This window comes from Corapipo altera, unplaced genomic scaffold (assembly GCF_003945725.1).
Source record: "Corapipo altera isolate COAL_440 unplaced genomic scaffold, ASM394572v1 65, whole genome shotgun sequence".
Taxonomy (NCBI): domain Eukaryota; kingdom Metazoa; phylum Chordata; class Aves; order Passeriformes; family Pipridae; genus Corapipo; species Corapipo altera.
The window spans coordinates 4,648,027-4,674,390 of NW_020884891.1; the positions used below are offsets into that span (position 1 = coordinate 4,648,027).

At 42.7% G+C, this 26,364-nt stretch overlaps 1 protein-coding gene across 2 annotated transcripts in view; it reads left to right on the forward strand.

Moving 5' to 3' along the window:
• Positions 1-26,364, forward strand: part of MCF2 (MCF.2 cell line derived transforming sequence) — a 46,533-nt gene that overhangs the window by 10,568 nt on the left and 9,601 nt on the right. For both annotated transcript variants that reach the window (XM_027645495.1, XM_027645496.1), the window contains exons 4-23: positions 2,114-2,233; positions 3,736-3,852; positions 5,645-5,794; positions 8,540-8,664; positions 9,138-9,252; positions 9,617-9,736; positions 10,860-11,051; positions 12,503-12,694; positions 12,842-13,013; positions 15,423-15,511; positions 16,100-16,188; positions 16,419-16,485; positions 18,244-18,359; positions 18,473-18,542; positions 18,896-18,988; positions 19,319-19,411; positions 20,372-20,497; positions 21,266-21,487; positions 25,024-25,116; positions 26,100-26,178. In XM_027645495.1, coding sequence (XP_027501296.1) covers positions 2,114-2,233; positions 3,736-3,852; positions 5,645-5,794; positions 8,540-8,664; positions 9,138-9,252; positions 9,617-9,736; positions 10,860-11,051; positions 12,503-12,694; positions 12,842-13,013; positions 15,423-15,511; positions 16,100-16,188; positions 16,419-16,485; positions 18,244-18,359; positions 18,473-18,542; positions 18,896-18,988; positions 19,319-19,411; positions 20,372-20,497; positions 21,266-21,487; positions 25,024-25,116; positions 26,100-26,178 — 2,440 coding nt within the window. The remainder of the gene's footprint in view (positions 1-2,113; positions 2,234-3,735; positions 3,853-5,644; positions 5,795-8,539; positions 8,665-9,137; positions 9,253-9,616; positions 9,737-10,859; positions 11,052-12,502; positions 12,695-12,841; positions 13,014-15,422; positions 15,512-16,099; positions 16,189-16,418; positions 16,486-18,243; positions 18,360-18,472; positions 18,543-18,895; positions 18,989-19,318; positions 19,412-20,371; positions 20,498-21,265; positions 21,488-25,023; positions 25,117-26,099; positions 26,179-26,364) is intronic.

Genomic DNA, 26,364 nt, shown 5'->3' on the forward strand with positions numbered 1-26,364 from the left:
ATGCTACTGTTGTCCTGTCTGCAGAGAAATGCCCACTGGGAAATGATGAGGATGTAGAATGAGGTAAACAGGGACATAAGGGTGGGCATGAGGGAATAACACGTGATGTACTCACAGCTGTGCAGGGACGGGCACAACAAGGCCATGAATACAGACTGACAGGTCTTTCCATGGGATGTCCTAGTGCTGTGGGATGTGCCAGAGCATGACAGTGACAAGGACTAGCCAGGTCAGCCAACAGGCCTGGAAAGAGCAGTAGGAGTATTTACTGGCTCCAGTGGAGAGCCAGCACAGTGAAGTGGGAAATGCAATCTGCTTGTCTGGGACACGATGGAAGATTAGTGTCGAGCTTACCAGAGACTTTCCAGTGAAATATTAGACATTTTGAGTGAACTGAGAATTTACAGCATTGTCTACAAAACAGTGCCAATTCTGGTGGTGCTTTCCTCAGTGAAGGTTGCTGCATCCCAGGCAGAGATTCTTCTCAAAGTGAGAAACCACTCCAACTCCTCTGAGACATCCAGTAGTCTGTGGATGATTTTCTTTCTAGTAATATGGGAGGATCAAGATAAAAATCCTGAGCTGCATCTATTAACTGTGCTGTTGGAGGGCCTGCCTGGGGTTGCCTTGCAGGAGAGATGATCTTCCTTTTAGAGCTAATTAAGCAGGGAGCTGAACCTGCATCTCCTGCAGGTCCTCACCCACACTTTCTTGGGCAAGTCCTGTCTCAGAGCTGCAAAAGTCTGGTGACTCCATGGCCACATTTAGACTTTTGGTCCATCTACAGGTGTCATGGGAATGGAAGTTGATTCCTGGAGTCTGCCATGGCTGTAGCCATCCCTGTTGCCTGGGGACAGCAGACTTTTTGGAGATGTTACGTGCTACCCAGGTCCTGTGTAGCAGGAGCACAGGACCCAGGGCCTGGAGCCAGCACAAGTGTCTTTGTTATTTAATGATTTGCTGTTGTTTCTAGTGCCAAATCCTTGTCCCTGGCACCATTCTTGTTGACTTCCAAGGGGTATGAATTTGGCATTTCATTCACATTAATTTTTTTTTTCTGTTCCTACTTAAAATAACACCAGATCAATATATCGGATTTATGTGGCTTATATGATCCTAAAAGTCACCGTCTATTTCTAAGTGAAGTTGTGGGCAGTGGAAGCCACAACCTGAGCCTTCCTACCAAAGAAAACATAGTAAATGAGTGACAGCAAACAATTTCATGGATGTCAGATCTCAAGAGTAAATCATGGCTGTTTTGAACAACACTAATGCATGTTTATGGGGCTGATCTTTGTTTTGGAGGCACAGATTAAGTACCCTGAAGTGCAAAATACCTAAACATGTTCATTATTCTCATCCTTGGTATAGATACTAATTTTTTTCGTGGAGGAGAATAATATAAGGAGGAATATATGGAGAAATGTAACCTGGCCTGGCAGGATCCCAGAGTAAATCATATGTCTTAATTAACTCAAACCTTTGCATCATATGCTTATCCATAATTTAATGATGTGACTCCTACTTTCTTAAAAATTCTTTTTCATTCTCAAGCACCCTTTTCACAGATCTATTTGAAAATGCACCTGCCAACCATATGCTTGAAAAAAGGCTCCAGCAGCGTAGACAGGAAATTCCAAATTCTTGCCACAAATTAAATGTTGCCTGGTAATTACCAAGGACAAGACGAGTGTGCTTAATGCAGTTATGGGATGATTAGCAAGTTTGGCAATAAATTTTGCTTCCTCAATCTGTCATTCCTCTCGATGTTTCAGCCCACTGTTCCCTGCTAAGTTGTAATTTCACTCTCCAAGTTATAATGATGAACAGTATATATATTATTAAAGTTTATAATAAGTGTCCCTTCAAGGTGCATGGCTGAACCTCCTCCTGCTCCAAAGGGAACTGGGGCTGGACAACCCTCCTGCAGTTAGGCCTTGTGTCTCTAAACTGCTTACAGTGTCTCCCTCCTGTTTCTAAAATAAGGAAAAGCCATCAGAAGCAATCAAAAGCAATACTAAAATAGTAAAAATCCCCTCTTTGCAGTGCATTTGAAAGCTGTTGTTGGACCTGCCACATCCCCAAGGCGAATGTCATCTCTGTTTCCTTACAGGCGTCTTTCCCAGGGAACCTGCACTTAGTGATGGTTCTTCGTCCCACGGGGTTTTTCCAGCGCACCTTCACTGACATTGGATTTCGGTTCAGCCAGGAGGATTTTCTGCTCAAGTTACCGGTACGAGTGTGCAGAGTTGTTGTGCCTGTGCATGACCAGGGGCTGCCTGTACAACTCAGGTCAGGGGCTGACAATGTCCCAACATAAGAAGGACGTGGACCTGCTGGGGCGAGTCCAGAGGAGGCCACAGAGGTGCTCAGAGGGCTGGAGTATCTCTGCTATGGAGACAGTCTGAGGGAGTTGGGGTTGTTCAGCCTGGAGAAGAGAAGGCTCTGGGGAGACCGTAGAGCCCCTTTCTGGTGCCTAAAGCAGCTCCAAGAGAGCTGGAGGGGGACTTTGGACAAGGACTAAAGTGATAGGACAGGCTTCAAACTGAAAGAGGGGAGATGTAGATTAGAAATTAAGAAATTCTTCCCTGTGAGGGTAGTGAGGCACTGGCACAGATTGCCCAGAGAAGCTGTGGATACCCCATCCATGGAATTGTTCAAGGCCAGGTTGTGAGCAACCTGGTCTAGTGGAAGGTGTCCCTGTCCATGGCAGGGAGTTGGAACAATATGGTCTTAAGGTTCCTTCCAACCCAAACCATTCTGTAATTCTATGGGAAGAGTAACCCTGTGTCTCTGCCAGAAATGCCCTGTTTCTACCAAACCTCTCCTGTAGCATTTTCCAGCTCTCTTAAGCACAGTTTGCTCTCCACAGAGCATGCCCATGGTAGTGGGTGATGAGTTTCTCAGCTTGTCCTCATCCCCTCTATAGGCTGCATGCTTTTGGGGAGGATAAATCCATACTCAGGAATTTGCTTAACATCTGAAAAGACAAAAGACGTCTACTGAAGCTTTTGCTATGAATTCCACTCATTTTCATCTCAGTGTAGACTCCACACCAACATTATTTTGGTATTTGTTTCTAAAATAGCAGCTGAAATGGTTTTATATTCTCAAGTCAAAATTTCCAGAGTTCTCAAACCACCTTGATTATAGGATATAATGAGAATAATTCAGAGAAGAAAAGTAAATTTATAGAATCTAAGGTTGATGCAATTACAAACACAAAAGAAATCAATGTTTTCCTTTAGGAAATAGTATGATTTTCACAAACTTTACATTTTTCTCTCTAAAATGTTTGTCATTTGCCCAGTTTTATAAATTCCTGACAAATCCCATTGCAGATCTAGACACACAAAAACTCATGACTATATAGTTATGTGAGTATATAGTTATATTATTAAAATGTATGTATTTTTTTGCAGTTTTCTGGTCATCCCTTGCTTAAACCTGCATCACTTTTGCTTTCAGCTCTGTTCTGCAGTCAGATACTGCAGCATCTCACTATGCTTTGCATTAAGGAAGAAAGCACCTGGGAGATCGGGGTTGGCTTACAGAAGTGGTCAAATACACCAAATAAAAGCCATGTTGAGCCATAAACATAAGAAGAAAGCCACGCTCTAGAACAATATTTAGCGCAAACCCAATTTTTAGATGCATAAAAGATGGGTAGGCTTCATCTCCGTGACCTGGGTAGAAGCAATGATCAGCCAGCTAACGGAGTTGCCTTGTCTGCAGGTTGTTATGCTGAGCTCGGTGAGCGACCTGCTGACGTACATTGATGAGCAGCAACTGACCCCGGAGTTTGGGGGCACCCTGGAGTACTGCCACAGCGAGTGGGTCATCTTCAGGACTGTACGTACTGGGCCTGGGCACCGGGCTCTTGGTGTTTGGGAGGGACTGAGAAAGGTTTTCAGTAAGGCAGTGAGCAGTGGGGAGCTGAGAGTAACCCCTGAAACCAGCTATAACTGCTGGATGAGATATGCAAGGGAGCCAGGTGGCATTAAGAACTGGATGGGTTTACTAGGGAACTGGATGATTAAATCCCTCAGGCTCCTTTTGAAACTGCTCCCGGAAGACCTGTCTTCATAAATCTTTATTAAAATTCTCTTAATGGGAGATACAAAATAGGCTTTTTCTTTTTTCATAATGGTTGCTTCATGTGATTAATATCAGAACTGTGTTTGGGAACTGGGGCAATGAAACTGCATTCTTCATACAGACCAAATGCAGAGGATTCAGAAAATTACCTTTTATTTTTTTTCCTTTCCTTGCAAGAATTTTCCTTCAATATTGCCAGGAATCAGGCATTTAATTCCTTGAGCTGTTCCTTGCCATATGTTTCTATGCTTCCTGCACACTCTTGGTTTTCCCTTGGTTGTTGCCTCCCAGATGAATGGCAGCTTGGATTCCCAGTTACCTTCCCAACAAACTGAAGCGTTAATGGAAAATGTAACAGACATCTCAGTTCCCCTTGTCCTGCAACATCATCCACACCAGCAGGTGTGGAGGTCAGTATGAAGACAAAAGCACAAGACTGTAGCTGGAATAAGTCAAGCTATTGCTTGTGCCATTAACTTTTTGACAGTTCACACTAATGCACTGCCAAATTAATGATTTTTGAAGATTTTTTTGCTCTTAGTTTTCTTCTTTTTCGAGATGTGTTAAAGTGATAATGGCATGACTCTCACACTTGGAGACAAAAATGACAAAATGAATGACAAAACATTTTAATGTAAGAAAAACATAGTTTCTACACCATAGCTGCCCACGGTAGATGTGCCATCTGAAAAACTTCTCACAAAATTCCCTTGTAGAGTGGTCATGAAACATTTCCTGAAATTTCCATGGAAAATAAATGCTTTTAAAAGAAATGTATAACTGCAATCAGTTACATTTGAGTTTATTTTCCAACCTAAATGGTTCCATGATTCTACGATTACCCTGTTCTCAAAATTGGAGCTGGAGCACCAAGCTGGGTGTGAGACCCCCACCTTGTCCAGTGGTGTGGGACCCATCTGCTGTCCAGAGCTCCCACTGGCTGGCAGGGAAGTGCTGGGGAGTTACCAACAGCACTTATTTCCACCCCACTCTCTCCAGTTTGTCTCTGGCACCCTGCTTAGCTCCATCCCTTGTCCTCTTGGTGAATCTGCAGATGAGGTGGTTGTGGTGCCAGACTGCCTGTAACCCACCATTTGGGCTTGCAAAAATGGAAACATCCATCACCAGGAAGCCAAATACAAATCCAAAACCCCACTGTCTGGTGGTGGTTCCTTGTGTGAGTTAATCAGAGGAGAAGGGTAATAGAAGAGGAATTACAGGAATGTGTGAGATGGATCTTGGGGTGGCTTCTGCTGTAGATCTCCAGTATGTAGTAGGAACAATCTCGGAGTGTACAAGAACAGCAGAAAGCAAAGCATGAAGTATCTCTGCCCAATACAATCCTATGGCAGATTCAGTCTGCACTACAAGCCACCTGGCCAAGTGTGGGATGTCCACTCTGTCTGCCATGGACATCCCACCCACCTCTCTCCGAGCAAGTTGTTGGGCTCCCTTGCACATCTCAGCCTTGGCTCTTCTCACACTCTTAATGAGCTGTAGGAATACCCTGAATCCCAGGCTGATTGCAATTATCGTCTCCCACCAGGCCATAGAGAGTTTTGCACTAACCGTGAAGGAAATTGCACAGATGTTACAGTCCTTTGGCATGGAGCTGGCAGAGACTGAGCTGCCCGACGACATGTATTCCATCGAGCGCATCCTGGCCCTGCGCACGGAGAAGTACTACCAGCTCAAGGTGTGTCTCACCAGCAGCTCTGCTGTTTGCACAGCAAGATGGGATTTCTGGTGTTTGCCTGTTTGTTTTGCCTGTTTGTTTTGCACACTCCTCCTTCCCCCCATGCGTGTGTACATGTTGACAGACAAAACAGAACACAGCATGACTATTTCTGTGTGTTGCCCATACATTTGCCATTCGCTTGAGCAAGTTACCCTGCCAGCATCCAGCAAACTGTCTCAGCTGCCGCCTCCTTGCTGGCTGCAGCAGTCGGTGTCTGTAGCCTGCTCCTCCCATGGGCTTAGCACATCTCGCTGCCAGGAGGGTGGTGGGAGGCTTTGTCACCTGCATGTTCATGCCCTCAGTTGGGTTCCCCTCTGCTTCACCCTTGTGGCTGGAAAAAGCTGCACACAAAGCTCATCAGCAGGTCTGGAGGGATGGTTTGTCCCCAAGTCCCTCTGCCTGATGCAGCTTCTCTGAGGGAACTTAAGGGAACTGTGCTGGAGAGCATCCAAGATGAAGATTTTGCGTGAGCAGACGGTACAGACATTCACAATGCAATCTCTGTCTTCATGTGAGCCTTCGTCTTTTGCCTGAACAACATTTCTTTCATTAATATTTTAATTTTTTTTTCAACTATTTTTGATTGTTATAAATATTATTAAAGAAGTCAGTGGAAGCTTTAGTGCAACTAGCTGCTGCTTTATCAAGCTGTTGTCTTTGGTCCTCCTGCATCTTTCAGGGAGGAGTATGGGCGTGTCCCCAGACTCTCCCTTCAGAAGTGATTCCTGTGTTAATAGTCATTCTGTGTGGCTGAAGAATGAGGTCTTTTTCTTTCTGACAGGTTTTATTTACCAAAGTCAAAGAAGTGTATCTGTTTTCATTAATAATCATTTGTCATTCACCTGACAGCGAGTTCTCAGAAATCTGTCTGTAAGAAATACTGAAAATGACATCCAAAGTGTGCTGTGTGTAGGCATAAATGTATGTGTGCACATATAGGAAGTATCATTATAGATACTGCCAATGGGCCTTTATTTCTTCTTTGAAAATGAGGAGAGTAGTATAAAACAGCAGCCACATCTATTGCAATATGACTTACTGACTTAAGTTTCATGCTGAGGACAATGTAGCCAAAGTGTAGGGGCAAATATCAACTACACGATGTATTTCTGTGTATAAACCAGCCAGTAATACCCACTTGCCCCTGTGGAGAAATAAAACATGTAATGTGTTTTCATTTGCATATAAAGCACAGCATTGCTCAGTACAAGGCATCTCTTGCTTTTAATTCCTCATCTATTAATTTCAAATATCAAAACCACCCGTTGGCTTTTGGCTGAAATGAGGTCTGTTGGCTTTTTTCTTATGTTCCTTCTAAGACCATGAAAGATGAAAGCAGATGAGAAACTGTACACAGATTGTGGTGACAGCAAGACACTGGATCCTTATCTCTCTCATGACAACCCCAAGATTGGTACAGCTGATTGCTGAATTCAAATAATGAGTTGATCAGAATAATTTATGTAGCTGTGATACTGAACAGAAGCTGGTTGCAGGCACAATGAAAAAATGACAGAAACTAATTAAACAAAGTAACTAAGAAATTAACCTCTTTGATATACTGAACAGGAAAAAGTCAAGTTAACACCTGTTTGACAGTCAGGCTGCTTTGCCTTGTGGATAATGAACAGCTTTGAATCAAAAGAGGAATGCAGGGCTCTGAGATGTAAGAGGATGAAATAACAGCCACCTGCAGACTAAAGCATGCTGCATAATTCCTCTTCCCTTCTGAGTCTCCTGGATATGGTAGTATCAAAAGGAGATAGGGGTTTTGCCTTGCAGTCATCTTCCAGGATGTTTTAGTGATAGGGTTGCAAACTGGCAAATACACTGCATGTGGTAGAGGAGATGCTCCTGCAGCTGTGTCATTTTCCTGGGCTGCTGCACTGAAGATGCTGTTATGTTTATGTTGCCATGAGTTATCAGGGGCAGGCAGACATTTTTAACGAGTCTGGGTTTTCTGTATCTTCTCTCTAAAGTCATTTTGCTATTGCTTCTCTTGCAATGGAAACTTGACTATCTCTTAGGATGTGCCCTTACTCCTCCAGTACCTGCCTGTCCAGTGGGGCCATACACAGGTCTCTCCTTCAGGGCCTCTTCTGACTGTTCATCATCACCTGCATTTTCTCCCTCTTTCTCATCTCTGTGTTTGGTGTCTTTTTCCTGAAAATAATTGACTAAACACACCTGTTTGCTTTGGGGCTGAGCCCAGCGAAGCACAAAGCATCTCAGCTGATGCTAATGAACACGCCAAGGGTTTAAATTGTCTACAAGTGGGTGTTACATTGGCAGTGTTGATTTTGTATGTAGAGGTTGTAGTAAGTGATGATGCCATGTGGTCTCAGTCTTTGTCCCACAGTGGGGTGCTCTTTCTACAACCTGCTGTCATGACCTTGATGGAGAAGCCCAGCCTACTTGCTTGAAGACTTGAACTTGTGGATAGATGTCTCATACAACCCCCACCTGCTCATCAGGAGAGAGCCATGGCAGTGCTGTCCTCCTGCCTCTCAAATAATTTTGTGGCCTCCTGCAGCTCCAGGGGCTAATTCCATGTTAAAGGAACTAAAACATCTGGGAGTCCTTTGGTCTGATGGATATTGGTGCTTCATTTCACACAGGGAAACTAAGGCAGGAGAAACACAAAATTACTTATCCTTACCTCAAAATAAGTAGCCTGAATCAGAAATGTTTTGTGTTATACAGGAAGATATTACAGCAGTCACAAAAGAGGGGAACTTGCTTTTGAGCAGTTTTGAAGAGCCTGACTCTGGGGAATGCAGTCAGGACCAGCACCATGAGAGGCCTGGAGACTGGGAGACTGTGAATCGGTAAGTGCACTGTGTTTCTTATTTCCCTGATTTTTCAGTGGAAACATGCAAGTTATTTAGGTGTAGATGTGTTGTTTAGGTCATCTACCAAAGACAAAGATACCAGAATTTTGTTCCAAGCCAGTTAAGTTGCTGTGTGACTTCTATTGGTTGGTTTAGACCTGCTCTGATTTTTATCCCTCCTGTTACAATGAGGCTGTGGAGCAAATGCAGGGTTCTTCAGTGCCAGGCTCCCAGGTATTACTCAGATAAATGGAGATAGCAACAACTGCTTCACACAGATGCTGTCATCTGCAGTGATGATTTCATTAAAATTCTCTCTGATATCTTCTCAAGTCATATATACACATCTGTTGACTTCTTCTGAGACCTTGGGTCCAGAAAACATGAAAGGGTGATCTCTACAGCTTGTCCATCTCTACTTGTCTTCTGTTTACAAATTGTTCCAATATTGTCCTTTTTCTGTGCTCAAGGTTACTTGGTCAGCTGCGTGAGATGGAGACTGCTTTTGATGGCTTCTGGGAAAAACACCAGTTAAAAATGGAACAATATTTGCAGTTGTGGAAGTTTGAGCAAAGTTTTCAAGAGGTATGAGCAGATGCACTTCCACTGGCAGAAGGGAGAGTTGGAGATGAAATGGAGGGGAGAGAAGTTTTGTGCTTTTTATTTTGAGAGTATTTAATTTATGCTGCTTTTCCTTGACTCTGGCAGCGCTAGCTAGCTTGGGGAGACCACTGTGCTTCCTCATTTAGAGCTAATTTAGGTATCCCTACCCTGCAGTCACATGGATTTTGCTGATAGAAGCATCTCTGAATTTAGAAATTAGTTCTTGGACATTAGTTTTATTATTGGATTTAGCAATCTTAGCTAAAGTGTGATTAATTTTGGTCTCAGAATGATTTTCTGCCTGTGCTTTGTATCCCTTTGCAGCAGTCTTCTTCTTTGTGTCTAGGTCAAGAATGCCATTGAATTTTTAATGGGTCAGCAAGCGGAGCTGCCCGACACTGGGGACAGCGTTGCCCAAGTGAAGCAGAGGCTCAAGGACTTGGATCATTTCGATGGTATGGCTCAGGTGAGATAATCTTACACAGAAAGAGGCACTAATGAAACACAAGAGCCACATTCTGTGTTTGTGGTAGGAGGTGTTTCCTGAAGTTACCTGGTTCTGGTGTAATTTGTTGGCAAGTGGCTGCACGGAAGGATCGATTTCACATCTTTGCTCTGTGCAGCAGTGCTGTGATCACTCTGAAAGCCAGAAACAGGGTATTTAATTATCATAGTTAAAATAAATTGCTGAGCCACCATGAAAATCCGGAACAGATAAATGTCTGAACATGGGGGAGGCGTGGGATTTAATGAGCTGGAAGAAAAATGATTTGTATTTTAAGTGCTTTAGCTGTGCTAATAGAGACTTGTTACCAGGCACATGGAGAGGCAAAAAGAACTTGCTATCCTGACGTGTCTCTGACTTAACATATGGGTGAAGACTAAGAGATGTAGGGGAAAGAAGAGTGATGATTCACAGGATCCCAACTGAGGATGTGACTTTTGCAAAGGGATGTGCTTGGCACATGGGGCAGGGTCAGCAGAGAAATCCTGAGGGATCTGGACATAGAAAATGAGCAAGTAAGAGTCTTAGGAAAAGGTCTAAAGCTTCTTGTCCATTTGGAAGAAGTGTTTGTGAAGAGAGGGAGGAGAAACAAAAGGTCAGGTAGGCAGGGTGCAGCAGGGAAGCAGTCTCAGCAGAAAACCAGCCCTGGAGAAACCATAACCATTACACTGACCAAGATGTACAGAAAAGATAGTGTGTGCATCAAGATCTGCTACAAAGGGCCTGGTTTGTTTTCACCCTAAACTGCTCCAATTCTCTTTGATGCTTGTGAGCACAGTGTGCCTAAACTGGGCATCAGCTGCATTTTATTCAGGGCATGGTTCCTGGAGACAGCAGGCACTCACAGCGTTGCTAGTTTGGAGAAATCTGTTTTCTTCTTCATCCTCTTGATGGATAACAAAAGTTTTTTTTCCCAAGAGGATGGGTGCCCTTTTATCCTGTGTAACTGACCCATTCTGGCTGCTCCTAATGGCCCATGTGTGCCTGAAATGTGGTAAAACAAAAAAGTGCATGTTGTTTTATATGTAGATATTTTGACAATATTTCAGTAAGTGTGCAATCCATTCTCTTCCTTTCACTGAAGGATCTGATAGGGAAGGCTCAGGTGGTGATACTGCATGGACACCAGCTAGCAGCAAATCATCACTACGCACTCAACTTAATCTGCCAGCAATGCAATGAGCTGCGGCACCATTCTGATGTCTTGTCTGATGAGATCAAAAAGAAGCAGATGCGACTGCAGAAGACCTTGGATCTTCATACCCGGCTTCAGCAGGTAGAGTTCAGAGACACAGTGCTCTGAGAAGCAGATAATTAGCTTCTCCTTAGAGTTATCCTCTCTACCTCTTAGCTGGAAGCACCTGAAATTTGCAGCTTTGCTTCAGTTAATGGTAGGAAAGTGTTCCCTAAAGGCTGGAGGAGTGCCTCACCCCTCACTTAGCTGGGGAAGTTAGCAAACAGGAATCTACTTGTGCTGTGAAGTCAGCAGAAGGATGTGGGTGTCTCTGGAGGGCAATTCAGAACACCAAAGTTCAGCTGCTGCTCTTGGTTGTGCTTTCATGCTGCATCCATGTATTAATTGACTTTGGAGGTTTTTGTACCCAGTGAAGTAGGGGTAATGCTTTCAGATAAACTCCAGCCCTTTTTTTCTGAGTGATTTATTAAGAATGAACATAGCTCAGTGTAAAATGAAGTGACAGATTGGTAGATAGGCACAGCTGCTGTGTGCTAGCATGGAAGTGGAGTCATGTGGTTCCAACGCTCCTTGATATCTTAATCAGCATCAAATATTCATTTAGGGAAATTCACAGTAATTAGGCCAGAAGGCACACGGCTGTAATATGCTTGAGGCCATTAAGAGGAACAGTGAAGTTTGACCCTGTTCCCTTTCACTGTTTCGGGGAACTGGGGAACTTGTTTTTTCTCTGTGTGTGCTCCACTTCAGTGTTGCACTGGTCTGTGGGGACAGACAGTTCCTTGACAGCCTCTGAGCTGTGCAGCAGTAGCCTCTCCTGGGCTCCTTGCAGTCCTGGTTGGTGTCAGGGGTCTAGCCTGTGGGCTTTGCTGGAGCACAACATGGTACTGCTCTCCATGGTCTCTCTTCCTGTTCACAGCATTGCAGATTCTCTGTTGTTCTCGGCTGGAGCATCCTTGCCCACCTGTGCACACCACAGTGTGTGAGTGCCAGCTGAACCCCAGCCTGGCATTCACCTGTTGCCTGTGCATGTCAAGTGTTGAACTTTAGACTGCAATTTAAAATCTTTGTTATTTTTAAAAACATGAATGCAATTAGTTTTGATCATTCCTCTCAGTTGAGGTCTGCACAGAGCCAGGCTTTTATTTATCTCAAGAAATCTGCCAGTCTTCTTGTAGACTCCACAGTGCCCACTTCAGCTTTCTGAGCCAGATAAATAAAGATCTGCTTATCATTTGGTTCAACTATGCACTGAATAGTGTTTCTGTGTCTGTTATACCACTGGTTTTATCCAGGTACAAGTGGGAGCATAACTTGGCTGGGTATGTTGAGAACTGCAATCACCCTCCAGAAAAAATGTGGTCTTTCTACTTTCTAATCAAAACACAGTAACTGCTGAGGTCTTTAGGAGTGCTAGTTAGCTCCACGTTGAAAATATAGATCCAGTAAATGACATTCCTCATGGGAACCTTGCTGTAGTAGGGGTGCTGCTGATGGTCTGGCTCCCTGTGCTTGCCCTGTGCTGTTACCAGGCTCTGCAGTGCTGTGACGAAGGTGCCTACCTGCTTGCCAACCAGCAAATGGATAAGTGCCAGTCTAAAGAAGGTGCTCAGAAAGCTCTCCAGGACATAGAAAGATTTCTTGAAAGCTCTTCAGCCTACTTAAACTATGATCCCCAAGCCCTACACTACGATTTTGAGTCAGTCTTAACATCTGAGTTGAAGGTAAGCAACCCCTCTAGTTCCTTACACAAGTAAAAAGCAAGGTTGAACTGTGACGGGGTGTTGTCACCTTTATAATTCTCTGGTTTGGGTCAAAGTGCAAAATAATGGTGTTTATTTGATCACAAGAGTCTTCTTCACTCTCTGCAGTGCCAGATCCAGTCGGTGCAGGTCAAGCTTGAGAATGTTCGGAGCATGTTTGAGAATCGGCAGTCCTGCTTCAAGAAGCTGTTGGATAAACACGTGCGGCCCGTCCAGCTGGTGGCTCCTCGGCCAGAAAATCCACCAAGATCAAAATCACCATTATTTTCACCTAAACATGGTAAAATATTTTGAGTTTATGGTATCTTCGGCTATAATTTTGCTTTGAGACAAGAACAGTAGGGATCAGGATGGTTTTGAGAAACCAACTGAACCTTACTGGTGGTTACAGAGTTGTTGTATAGTCTTAAATATTTATTAGATGATTTGTTATCTTTCCAGTTTTTGTGTCAAACTTCTCCTACTTGTGTGAAGAATGGGGCTGGTTGCTTCTTAAGTATTTTCATCCTACTTGATGAAAAAAGAACCATAAGTAGTGCATACATCCAGTTCTGCTTTCCTAGCATACTGCTGGGCTGGAAACTGGTGAATTAAGTACTACAGGGAAAAAAGGTCAAGATTTATAAATTTATTAGCACGCCTGTTCTCTGTGGCTGTTTGAGCTGGAACTGACATAAAGTTAGAGTGATGTTTGCAGAAGAGCTTGGAGAAATGAAGAGCTCAAATCTCATGAACAGAAATGAGCTGGAGCTTAACTTCCTTTGATTCCTTGAGAGTATCTTCCCTAAATCCCAATTGTGGAATAATTAATGCCCGTAAAGGTACAGATTCCCATTCAACTGAGGTCACTGAATATTCTGCCCTAATTTTGATAATGGGATGTGGCACCATGTTAGCTTTAAATGATGACATTAAAACCTTCATCCTTGGCAACCCTGTATGTATCAGACAGAATTAAAAGAGATTCCAAAGTAGTGTCCATACATTTTAAACCAGGGACATGCTAAATTATGTGGGAATATTGAATTCAGTGATCTGACTACATAAAAGTAATTGAACATTTGTGTTTTAACACAAAATTTTTATGATGAATTAACAAATATTGGTTATGGTGAATTTTAGCAGGTGTCATACAACTGTAAAAGCAGCTTCAGTTCAGGGAATGACTAATGTAAATAGCCAAGCTAGTGAAGGAATGAGAATGAAGCTACGTGCAGTGAGGGGAATTAAGCTACTCAAGATGCAGGAGGCCAGTGCAGCAAATAAATCCCAGATTTTCTCTTCCCAGGCTGATGCCACCTTCTCTAGTCCACACTGCCTTCTGAAGCCCTCTCCTCAATCAGGAAAAAAGCTCTGAGTCTTTAAACTAGAGCACTGTCCTCTTTGCCTAACTCAGTTTTTCCAGCTTTCTAGAAACAGGAAAGGGTTAAAGACAAATTATTGACTTAAATGGTGGAGTAAGTGGGTGGCCACCCCTGTGGGATGTTGCGAGACCATCATCACTCAGCTGGACTTATTTCATACCTTTATGGGATGCACATTTTTCCAGCAAAGGCACTCAGTCACCTGCAAAGCATAGGTATCCTCCATTAATCCTCTTCCTGAAAGCGATGATCAAGTGTGTTGAAATGAGCATAGCCAGGAAGAGGGGAAAGACAAAAGGCTCCTCTTTGGATAGATCATGACAAGAAAGCTTTTTAATAAGACCTCTGTTTGATACCAAACATCAAAATGCTGCAGGCCTGCTGGCATGATGTGCAGTGTCAAAGGCACATGCTGGGCTCCATTGGAAGAGCTTTTGAGATGGATGGGTTTTATGGTGTGGACTGAAACCAAACCAACTCTGAGCACATCACTTTCATCTTCTTTCTCTTTCTCTCTTATATTTCTGCATCGCTCCCCCCCCCCCCTTTTTTCTTTTTTTTTTTCCTTTCTTTTTATTTTTTCTTTTCAATTTTGTTTTTTTTTTTTTTTTCTTTTTTTTTTATGTTCTGCATCGCCCCCCCCCCCCCTTTTTTTCTTTTATCTTTGCCCTGGATTTGAAGTTTATCTGAGAAATGTAGTTCTAATTTTTAAACCATTTTAAGGGAGGGGAAAGAGTAAATCTATCCTGTGATGAGCCACGAAGTGTAGTGAGATGTACAGAAGTGGTACAACAGGCTGTGTCGGAGCCTGAGTGCTGGAGTAAAGTCACTCTTGCAGCAGAAGCTGGTGTCCCTCTCCCATCTGGCTTCATATCTGTGTTCCCTTCCTCCCAGTGGCAGTCTCTAAGCAGGACCACTGGCAAGTCCTCACTTCTTCTGAGCCTTCCTGTCTCTGGAAGGGCTGATATGAATAGACAATGTTCCTTTTTGCAGATTATTTGCTTTTATTGCTTTTGCTTTTATCATCTGCTCAGGCTTCAGGGAATTTGATAGGTTTTGATTACTGTTTTCACTTAATGGACATTCTGGGTTTTTTTCTGATTACTTTTTACTTTATGGCCTTTATGACCTTGTGATGTGTGCTAATTGGTATTAGTATTTTTTGGGATAAATACCCTTTATTTTGTCAGTTTGGTATTGGTATGAGGTAACTAATTATTTTCATTCTTAAAATGTATTTTTCTTTGTGACTTATTAGTTTCTGTCTGAACCATCTCCTTCGCTACAGATGTACATGATGTAATTGTGGTTTTTTTCTACACAAGGTGTGGATTTTAATTCCAGTTTGAAATTTTCATTTGATCTTTCTCTCCCTGGGAAGAAAACATCAAGAAAAACTCCGAGTTCTCGCAAGGTAAAAATTATTCATGAAATCTGAGTGAGTTTCATACACTGAAAAACTAAAACTCCTTTAAAAATTGATTGTACTTTGGAGTTGGAGATGCTCTTCTTCTTTTCTCCTTCTCTTTTTTTTTTTTCCCCTTTAAAAAATATTCAAACAAACCCAAATCCTCTTATATCCATGTGGTTTTGTTGGATTAGTCCAACACCTGAGATCTATCTTGGATTGATTTTCCAAGTCACAGATATCGATTTTCTGTGTGTTATTCCCTGAACCTGTTCTTTTCATAACAGAGGTGTGTATTAGGAAATCTCCCCATCCACAGATATTTCCCCTGTGGAAACTCTTCTCTGGTCTCTGCACTAATGAATTATGTTACCAGTATTTTCAGATTTTATGTAGCAGAGTAATTTCTGGGAATATTTGGCCACTTTTATATGACTGTGCCCTTTTAAGGTTTCCTACACAAGGATTTCTTAAAAGGAAGTATATTTCATCCTTCTCCAAAGAGTTCCCATGCTGACATCAGGGGCTGGGCTTGTCCAGCCCCTGCAGTGCCCTTCTGGCAGCTCTTCCCAGTGTATCCCATTTCTCTTCCAGATCGAAGTAATGCACGACTATCAGGAAAAACGGAATTCCTTGCAGTATTTTATTTCAGACAGTGATGACAGCTTAGATATACTAAAAGGGTAAGCTTTCATCCCGTTTACATCCCTCAAAATGATGTTTATTTCTGGCCAGTCCTTGCTCCACCCCTGTGATCCTCCAACCTGACCTGGGTTGGATGATCTCTTGCGGTTTTACCTGTTGGTTGTTAAGGAGGTCACCCTGTGTTTTTGGTTTCTTGAACTGCACTGATTATATGTTGGTTTTACATAGACATAAAAATAATATGCTTCTATTTTTTTCTTTATTTTAGCCATGTCATAAATGAACTTATAGAAACTGAGAGAGTGTATGTAGAGGAACTCTTCACTGTTCTGACGGTGAGTGACTTCTCCAGGTTGTTCCTTATGGTTCCCCAGTGACTTGTACAAAAGAGCACCTGCCACTCTGTCAAACTAAGCAAATATGTGATGGGGCAGGTTTCTACCAGACTGTCAGATCCCAAGCTAGTCATAAATGTTCAAGTTTTCTCCCTAGGTTTTTTTTGTTGGAGGCATCTGCAAGAACAGTTGGTGTCAGGATGAGCTTTTCATCTAGAATGAGGGAGAAGCCTTCTGTTTGTACACAGAAGCACTGGTAATTAGTCTTAGCAGTGCTTAGAAAAATGTACAAAAAACTGTTTCTTTTAACTGTTCCCTAATTTCTTTTACCTTTAGGAGACAAAAGAAAGAAGTTTGTGTTTTACCCTTGGGAGGATTCTGTCTCAATACTGTGAAGTTTGAGACCGTATAAAGCACGTTTCTTTAGAAAGCAGATTATAATTTCTCATACTGCCATTCTAGACACTTCTACTTTATTCCAAAATAACTCTTGCTGATGGCCAAAACAAGTTGGCTGTTAAATAGCTCCCCCCCTTGCATTTCTCTCGCCCAGGAGCAAGCAGGATATAAATCTGTTGGACTGCAGGTAATTACATGCACTGATTGGGTTTTTTGTTAAACCACACTCTCTATGATGAAGCAGTTGGCAGGTACAAAATTTATTACTGTGCTCATCAAGTCTAGATAGAGAAAAATGGACAGTTTTCTGAAAATAGTATTTCCTTTCAAGGGGGAAGCCTGCTTGCGGGGTTTAAATACAAATTACTAATTTTCCACATACTTATCATCTACTGCATCCTCAGTCAACTACAAAATGCTTGCTTAGTATAAGGAATATTGATTCCAGCCATAGTGAGTGTGAGAGATTAATTTGGAAAGCCAAAGAAAATATGCTGTACATACTGAATATGTTTTTGCTGCTCATGTTAAAAGGGCCTCTGTTCTGTGCAGTCCTTGGTGACCAGCAGGGCCAACTTGAGCTGGGGGCCTCTTTGCAGTGATGGTCCTGAGCTCTGGCCATGCCTCTCCCTACACTGCAGTTAGGATGTTTGCCATACCTGGTGAATGGTTTTGCAGCAATGAGATGTTACTTTGGGCAGCTTTGCATTGTTTCCTAGTTCCACCCAATGATTTGTAGTGCAGTAGTGTCTCTCTCAGTTTGGGAGCCTTGATTTCAAGTGACAGCTGGAGCCAGAGCACAGAATTCCTGAGGCATTGAGGAGAGCAAGACCCTGGTGCTCAGCAAGTCTTGTATAAGAGCAAAAAGCCCACTGATTTTGGTATTTGATCTCAAGCTGTCTCTGCTTTGTAAGGAGCCACCTCCTCCACTGGTTCTGGTGAGGCTGTGTGTAACTGCATACCCTGTACACACACACTGCCACTCTATGACCGTTTCCCATGGTCATGGTAGCAGATGTGTTCTTCCTGAACAAGTATTCCTCTGAGACCCTGCAGTCAGGCCATAGTAAGGAGAAGGTGGCTGAGATTTGCCTTTGTTGAATTGGGAGCATCTGTGCAGTGCTGCCAGCCCCACAGGAGCTGTCCCAAGCCATTCCCTGCTGGATTGCAATCCCATATGCCCAGGGACTGAAAGGCGGGGATTTAGAGACAAAAACAAGGACATAAAATGTACATTGCACTTTGAACCAAAGCAGATCGTCTTGAAAGTCTATTCATGTCCCCTTTTCATCTGCCTTCGAGGAGATGCCAAGCCAAGGCCTTACCAACTGAGTGATGAGCCCTTTTTGCATCCTGCAGGGCTACAGAGCTGAGATGGATAATCCTGCCATGCTCATCCTCCTGCCTCCCGTGCTGAGGAACAGGAAGGATGTCCTCTTTGGAAACATGTCCGAGATATACGACTTCCACAACAAGTACGATGCTGCTCTGTTCCCCTTTTTATCAGACTGATTTCCTGTAATGATGAAACACCCAAACCTTACCTTGCTCACTGCTGCATTTTTGTCCCTTCTTCCATCTCTTGCAGAATTTTCCTGCACAGTTTGGAAAACTGCCTGGGAGCACCCGAGAGAGTGGGATGTTGTTTCCTAGACAGGGTGAGTGACTCATTTTCACATGTAAAGCACACTCAAAGGCCAATGTTTCTCCTGATTTGTCGCACTCTGCAACATCTCAGTTGTGTCAGCTGAGTAAGAGGCTCCTGATCTGCAATACCAACAGCCAGCCTGGGAGCAGAGGTGCCTGGCCAGCAGCAGGTGGGGCAGAGCAGCCATCATGACTCTGCCGTGATTCCCAGCCATGCTTTTTTTTTACCCAAACTCTGTCACTTTTAGATATTGAAGTTGGCAGCAGAGATAAAAACAAAATTACAGTTTGAGTGCTTGTCTTATTTGGCTGCCCAGCAGGATTGGGTTCATGAACGTGACTTACTTTTTGGCTTGCCTTACAGAGAGAGGATTTCCAGATGTATGAGAAGTACTGCCAGAACAAGCCCCGGTCGGAGTCCCTGTGGAGGCAGTGCTCTGAAAGCACCTTCTTCCAGGTGAGCTGTTTCTTCCACCAAGGAAGGCACTGTCTGGGACACTCCCTTGTCCTAAACACCCTCCTCAATATCCCACAATTTCGTTGTATTCTGTTTACCATTGCATGAAACCTCACAAAAGTAGGTGTTGGAGTTTCTAGTACACAAGGAGTGTAAGGCAGATCCATTCATTATATTATTTTACATGTTGGTATAAAATTTCTGTAGTTTTAGGCACCATACAACATTTTGACATGAAATCTTCAAAGTCAGCAAATCTCACGGTCATGGTGTTGGAATAAGTACTTATAGTTGGTGCCAAATTTACTTAATCTGAATTCTGTGTTCCAGGAATGCCAAAGAAAATTAGAACACAAACTCGGGCTGGATTCCTATTTACTTAAACCAGTGCAGCGCCTGACAAAATACCAGTTACTTCTAAAGGTATTTCATATTCTGCTCTGAAGGGACATCAGCAGATAGATTAGATTTGTTTTCCAGTTTGTTTTATTTTTCAATTAAAGGTTACCTGCAAATCAGCACCAAGCTTTAGATGATATATTGCTTATCTTGGCCCTCTGAAGTGACTTTCAGTGAAGACAAATATTCATATATCTGAAAAAGGAACAAGTGCTTTTAATAAACTGTTTTTTAAGGGGAGAAAAACTGTTTGAATCTGTTCAGAGATGCAAAATGACAGATGCACTTCTAAGAAAACTGAACGAGAGATGATCATGAGAATATGATGAACGAAATATATTATGTTGATGTAACTCTTCTTCTCCTCAGGTGTTTACAGTGCTTGTAATCTTTAATGCACTTATTCTTGTGTCCCCCATCTGAGGCAGGGCAGTGCTGTTATTCTCACTCTGTAAGGTGGGAATAACACTTGGGTAGTAGCTTCTGAACCCCACCTTCTAGCCTCTTGAATGAGTATACATGCAGCTCTAAGTGAAACAAAATTTTATCTCAGTGGTAAAATTATGTCTTCCATTTATTGACTTGAAGACTCTGGATTTTATAAATTCTGTGCCTTGTCTCTGCCAGTCTGAAGGTAATCATCTACTGCAACATCATTTGAGGGCATACATGACATATGGGCAGCTAATGAAAAACCTGAGCCTTATTTCCCATTTCTTACCAAGCAGGAAAACACAACAAAAAGAAATCAGATGCTGCTCTAAAAGCTGACACCACCTTTAAGGAAACTCAGCAAAAATGGACCAACCTGCAGAGATCTGTTCCACACCTCATACTGATTGTGGTTTAGAGGGAGTCTTTTTTCCAGTGACATTTGAAAAAAGAAACTCAGTGTAAATTGCTGAGCATTGGTAACTTTGAGTGAGGTGGAAAAAATCTGCTTTGTTCAAGTGCAAATACATGCTCTTCCATTTCTATTTTCAGGAGTTGTTAAAGTACAGCACGAGCTGTGATGGAGTTCAGGAACTTCAAGAAGCTCTGGTTGCAATGTTGGATTTGCTGAAGTCAGTCAACGACTCTATGCATCAGATTTCAATAACAGGATATGATGTGAGTAGAATTGGGTAATGAGAGCCCTTGCCCATCCCTGGATGATGCATTAGGAATGGATAGTGTTCCAGAATGTATGAGCTGAAAACTGTTCTAGAACAGCTACAAAGCGAATGGGATCAGGAAGCTCTTACAGGTGACAGTCTTCCCTCTGATTTCAGGGTTTTGGAAAATATCCACATCTAAGGGACATATCCAGAGTTGCATAGTGCCCACACTTGCCACCTTGTGGTTTTCCAGAGTATTTTTTCAGCATGCACCTGAGTGTTCTCTTGGCTGACCTAATAATTCACCTGAGGTGTCTTCATAGCATTTCACATTCAGCATTTCACTAACTACTCTCTGAGGCTGACTTTGATCCTTTCCCATGGAAGTGGCTTCAGGGAAGGGTGAGGGGTTGGCTTTCAAAGCTGCTGGTCCCAGTCCCGGCCTCCTGAAGAATTCCATCTTCTGACACCTTAGTTCAGGCTCAAATCTCATCTGTCCTCTCCCAGTGAAGTAACCAGAGCCCTTGACCTGATCTTCCATAGGAGCTTTTCCTGTCTTCTTAGTTCTTCCAGTTTCTCTAGACTAGCTGCAGCCCTGCTTCCCTCCTGGCACCGTGCCATCACTCCCAAAAGATCATCTGCTCCTTCCAGGAAGACCTATTCTTAGAGGGACATGCCTTGGAACAGAGCTGGCCCTGTCACCCATCATTGTTTGGAGAGTCCTCTTACGTTTTAATTGACGTCTTTTTATTTCTTTTTTTACTTGTCCTGCCCTCACCAGGGTGACCTGAGCGAACTGGGGAAAGTATTGATGCAGGGATCTTTCAGCGTTTGGACAGGACACCGAAAAGGCCCGACAAAAATGAAGGACCTTGCCAGGTTCAAGCCGATGCAGAGGCATCTATTCCTGTATGAGAAAGCCTTGGTCTTCTGCAAGAAGCGAGAGGAGCACGGAGATGGATATGACAAAACCTCATCTTACAGTTTTAAGCATTTTTTGAAAGTAAGGACATTTTACTTTTGCATTGCCATGTGTATTGTAGACTGGTAATTCTGCAGACCCAGACAGTGTTTTTCCCCTGATACAGTTGGTTGTTTTCTGCTGTCAAGGGCTGTAATGCCTCATAGGGATGTGCCATGCCCATGAAAGGATGTTGGTTGTATAACCTCTGAGAACTCCCACAGCTGAGACAGCAGCTGGTAGAGCTTGTGGACTTGGACTCATGTATGTGATGGCATGTGCCAGGGAAATGAAACTATGGGCAAGTTCCAGGGATACCAATGTGCCTGCCCCGCTCCCCTAGTCCACTTTCCAGGAGTGTGGGCGAGGGCACGAAAGAGGGGAGGTCTTTTGCATCTTCCCCAGCCCGCCTGGGAGAGCAAGGGGGCTCCTTGTGCCCCAGGGAGGCCCCTTGGGCAGGGGTCTGCCTGGCTGCTCCTGAGCCCTATTTCCCAGCCAGGCAGGAGGATGTAGTGATAACTCTTCCTCCCCCATTGCCTTTCTCCTTCAGCAAGCTCTGACTGCAGCTAAAAGGACAATTATCAGATGACAAAGTAACCTATGGCAAAATACAAGGGGCATAAACAACAGTCCCAAGCCTCTAAATTCTATTATCAATAACATTCCCAAACTGCTCCTCTAAAAGAGACCTTCTGGCATACTGCTTGTGATGAACACTTCTAACATCAACATTTTTTCTCAGTACTTTGCATTGTTTTTCTTAATAAATAAAACCCCAATATGGGTATATCTTAGAATGGAAAAAAATGGGCACTTGGAAGCAGAGTAAATTGCTGGTGCAGGTCCCTGATCTCAGTGGGGTCTGGGGAGGGAGATGCCACCAGTAGTCAGAAAACAAGGTAACAGTAGATAAGTCTGTTCAGCTCCAGCGCACGTTACAAATTGTGTATTAAAAGCAAATCTCAGGCCATATGTTTAGGTACTTAATGTTTTCCCCAAACAGCATAATTTTCTTTCTGGAGAGCTTGTTTTCCCTGCAGTACTTGTTTTACCACAACGTGCTTTTGAAAGAACTGAAGAGTTGGGGGGGGGGGAAAATCCAGCTCAGAGGAGAAAATCCTGTGCTCAGGAGTCCAGGCAATGTGTCCAGGGTTTTTCTTTGCCTCAAGAGAGTTCATTTTCCAGTTGTTTGTGTTGACACACTGAGAGGTTGGAGTTTGAGAATGCATGGATGTGACAGGATTACATCTGCACACATATGTTTTGAGAATTGCTACACTGAGGGCAAAATCGTGTTCTTGGAGCTTGGCATTTGTTTGATTCATGATCACAGAATCACAGAATCGTTGAGGTTGGAAAAGACCTCTAAGATCATCACCAGCACTGCCAAGTCCGCCACTAAACCACATTCCTAAGTATCAGGAAATTATTTTTCTTTGCAACAATGTTTTTTGGGGATTCAGAATTGAAACAAGCTGTCGGGTAGAAGCTGTGTAATGGAGCATCTGTAAAACAACAAAAAATGAACCCCTCAGGATAATATTTTGCATTCTGTGTAAAATATCCAGTGGTAAATATCTCTTCAGCTGAGATTCAGTGACTTAGAGGATGCAGGTTACTGCAATGCCAGGTAAATCAGCCTGCCTGGTGCCACGTGGAAGCCGATGCAGATGAACACCATCCCAGAGCTTTGCACTATCCCACCTCAGTCTGCATTGCAGCAATTCAATAGCTGAGAGACAGTAAATCCTGGTCAGAGGGAGGAAATAGAATTTCAAAATCTGCTAACCTGAATGAACAGACCTTAAATCTGTCTATTTCTAGCACTTTTTCTTCACCTCATCACAGTAGATCATCTAAAATTTCTAATATCTTGATGCCTGGGTAGTTTTGTGGGAGACTCTGTATAAATTGTCAATAAACAAGGTGCACAGAACTGGGAACTGCAGCAACTGGATGAAGTGCTCTCTAGTCTGCCCTTCCAATAGCTTTCATATATTTTAAGTTTTGAGTTTAAGTTTTCATAAAATCAGAATGTAGCCTCTTCCAGCTTTCTAAGACATTGTGACATCAATAGGACAAGGGGAAATGGTCTCAAGTTGCATCAGGGAGGTTCAAGTTGGATATTAGGTAAAATTTCTTCATTGAAAAAGTGGTCAGACACTGGAACAGGCTGCTCAGGGCAGTGGTGGAATCCCCATCCCTGGAGGGATTTAAAAGATTGTAGATGTGGCACTTGGGGACATGGCTTACTGGTGGACTTGACAGTGCTGGGGAAATGGTTGGACTAGATGGTCTTAGAGTTCTTTTCCAACCTAAGTGTTTCTATGATTCTAAGAGCAATTTGCTTCCTATTTCCTGAGGCTGTTCATAGTCACTGAAAATGGGCACAGAACATTTGTCCATGTGACCTATTCTATAAGTCCTCATAGTCTTTCAGACCAAAAGATCTGAGGATGCACATATTATCAAGGAGGACCAGCAATGTTAAACAGATGTTATTTCTAAAGCTTCATTTGTGTTTATACTGGATTTATCTAACCCAGTCTGCTTGAATGATTTGTGATAGATGATACCATTATTATTACATCTGTTTCAAAACACAGAAGACTTGAGCTATTTTTGACCATCCTTTGTTCAGTGATAAATTGCCAGCAAACTCTGCTTTAAGTGAGAGGATGGTTTATGTGATATCAGGTATTAAAGCATTTTTCATCTTCATGGCATGTTCAGCAGGGGGGGTCAGAGGTCTTCTGTTGCTGAAGAGTTTCTTGGTTTCTGATCACAGTTTGAGCTACTCATTCAGGTGGGTCACAACGTGCAGATCCTGAGCAATTTGGGCCCTTGGTATTTTCATCCAAATTATCAAAAGTGGTCAGTGATAACGGGTACCCAGGTACAGCAGCATTCAGCTTCCAGCCTGTGTGTGTCCTGAAAGCCAGGAATAGACAGATTTAAGGTCTGTTCATTCAGGTTAGTGGATTCTGAAATTCTATTTCCTCCCTCTGACCAGGATTTACTGTCTCTCATATTTGTGGCAGCTCAGGCTGAATATCCAAAAATTTACCCTTCTTTTGGAAGCCTTGGGGTGGTGTCACAACTACAGGAATGGCAAGGGACCAAAAGACATTGAACTGAAACTCCTAAAGGAGCTAAAGGTTTCATAATGGGTTTTAATTATCGCTGACAGAGGAAAACAGAATTTAGTGAGTAAATAAAGAATAATATGGCAGAAATAATGTGTCATGTATTTATAAAGCTTTGTATTCCTCATCTGCAAAATTCCACGCTGAAAGAGGTATGAGACGATGCTTCAGTTAGTTCCAGGGATTCCCAAAATGAAAAGTTCCCTAAGGTCCATTGATTGGTTTTGGAAAGCTTAACCAAATGCAGCAAGCTGACAGAAAGTCAGGGGGGATAAGTCAGATAATGACTTTTAGTTGCTACTGCAATTAAAATTGATGAAATGTGTTAAGTTGGGTGAAAACAGGTTTAGCATGCTGCCAAAAGGCTGGATTCCTAGGGAAGAGGGAGAGATTTGTAGTATGTTTAACTTTTTGTTTCATTTGGATTTGCAGATGAATGCAGTTGGAATAACTGAGAATGTGAAAGGAGATCATCGGAAATTTGAGATCTGGTACAGTGGGCGAGAAGAGGTCTATGTTGTGCAGGTTTGTAGCTTCAAAAATCTGGATATTTGTGCATCCTCACAACAATGTTAAGAGAATGTGTCCCATTGATCTTGATGGGATTATCAGACATTTAACGTGCATTTCTTCTTTCTCTTTGCTCATGTCAGTGCTCACAGATCTGTCCCAGTGGCTGGTCCTTGGTGTTCATTCCAGAACTATAAAAGTCACTTAAAAATAGAGACAGAATTGCTCCTTTTATTCCAGATGAAATCTTAAATAGACCTGTAGTTGCAAAAAAGATTTTATTGTGCTTAATACCTTATGTGAGTTGAGCTGGAAATGGACCCAGTGCTTTGATGGACACAAGGCCACATGTGCTCTTGCACAATTAAGATGTGAGAGCTGCCCCCAGAGCAAAGGCTTAGCCTCTGTCCTGTTATTCCCAGTAATCTTTTCACTCATCTACAGAATAGTAGCCCCACTGACCTGATTCCTTCTTGATTTTTTTTTTTTCCATTTGTAGCATCTTGTATTGAAATTTCTGATGGAGAAATGTTTGCCTAACAGGCTGTTCAGAGGAAAACTCATTATGAGTATATTGTCAGTTGATTTTTTTTTTTTAATTAGACTTCTGCCTAGCTTTCTTCCTCCATGTTATAACACAGTAACCAACTTAAATTCATAAAGCAAGTGTATGTAGCCAAGTAAATATATGTTTAGAAGTCAGTTATGGCCCTTTAGGTACTTTGTAAAAAGGTGTTTAGGTATTTTGTGAAAGAGATAAGATGCATGCACACAGGTGCTTTTGCTTGCACTCCTCTCCTTGCATTGTAGTGATAGGTCTACAATTTCCACTGTGCTTTGCCTGGATGTAATGGGAACCATGAATTTTAAAAGATCGAGAGTCTAAAATGTAGTGGTGGTTTTGGAAAAATGAGGATTTCAGATAATTACAACATGGAAAAGTAAGATTTTATTCATAAATCTTAATTAAAAATTCTGAAAGTTTTCTCTTCTTCCAGGCCCAAACAGTAGATCTGAAGATGGCATGGTTGAATGAAATACGAAAAATTTTGTTCAAGCAGCAGGAGCTTATAAAAGGTACATTTGACCAATTTCTCTGTGGCATTCACTCTGTAGCAGAACCTTTCCTGTTTTCTCATTGCTAGTCTTCAAATCCACTAATTCTCACTAGAGAATTGATTTCCAGAAACCTGGTAGCAAAATACTAGAGTGAGGCCTTACATTACAGGGAAATAACATAACTTGGAGCAGTAAAGGCCAGGT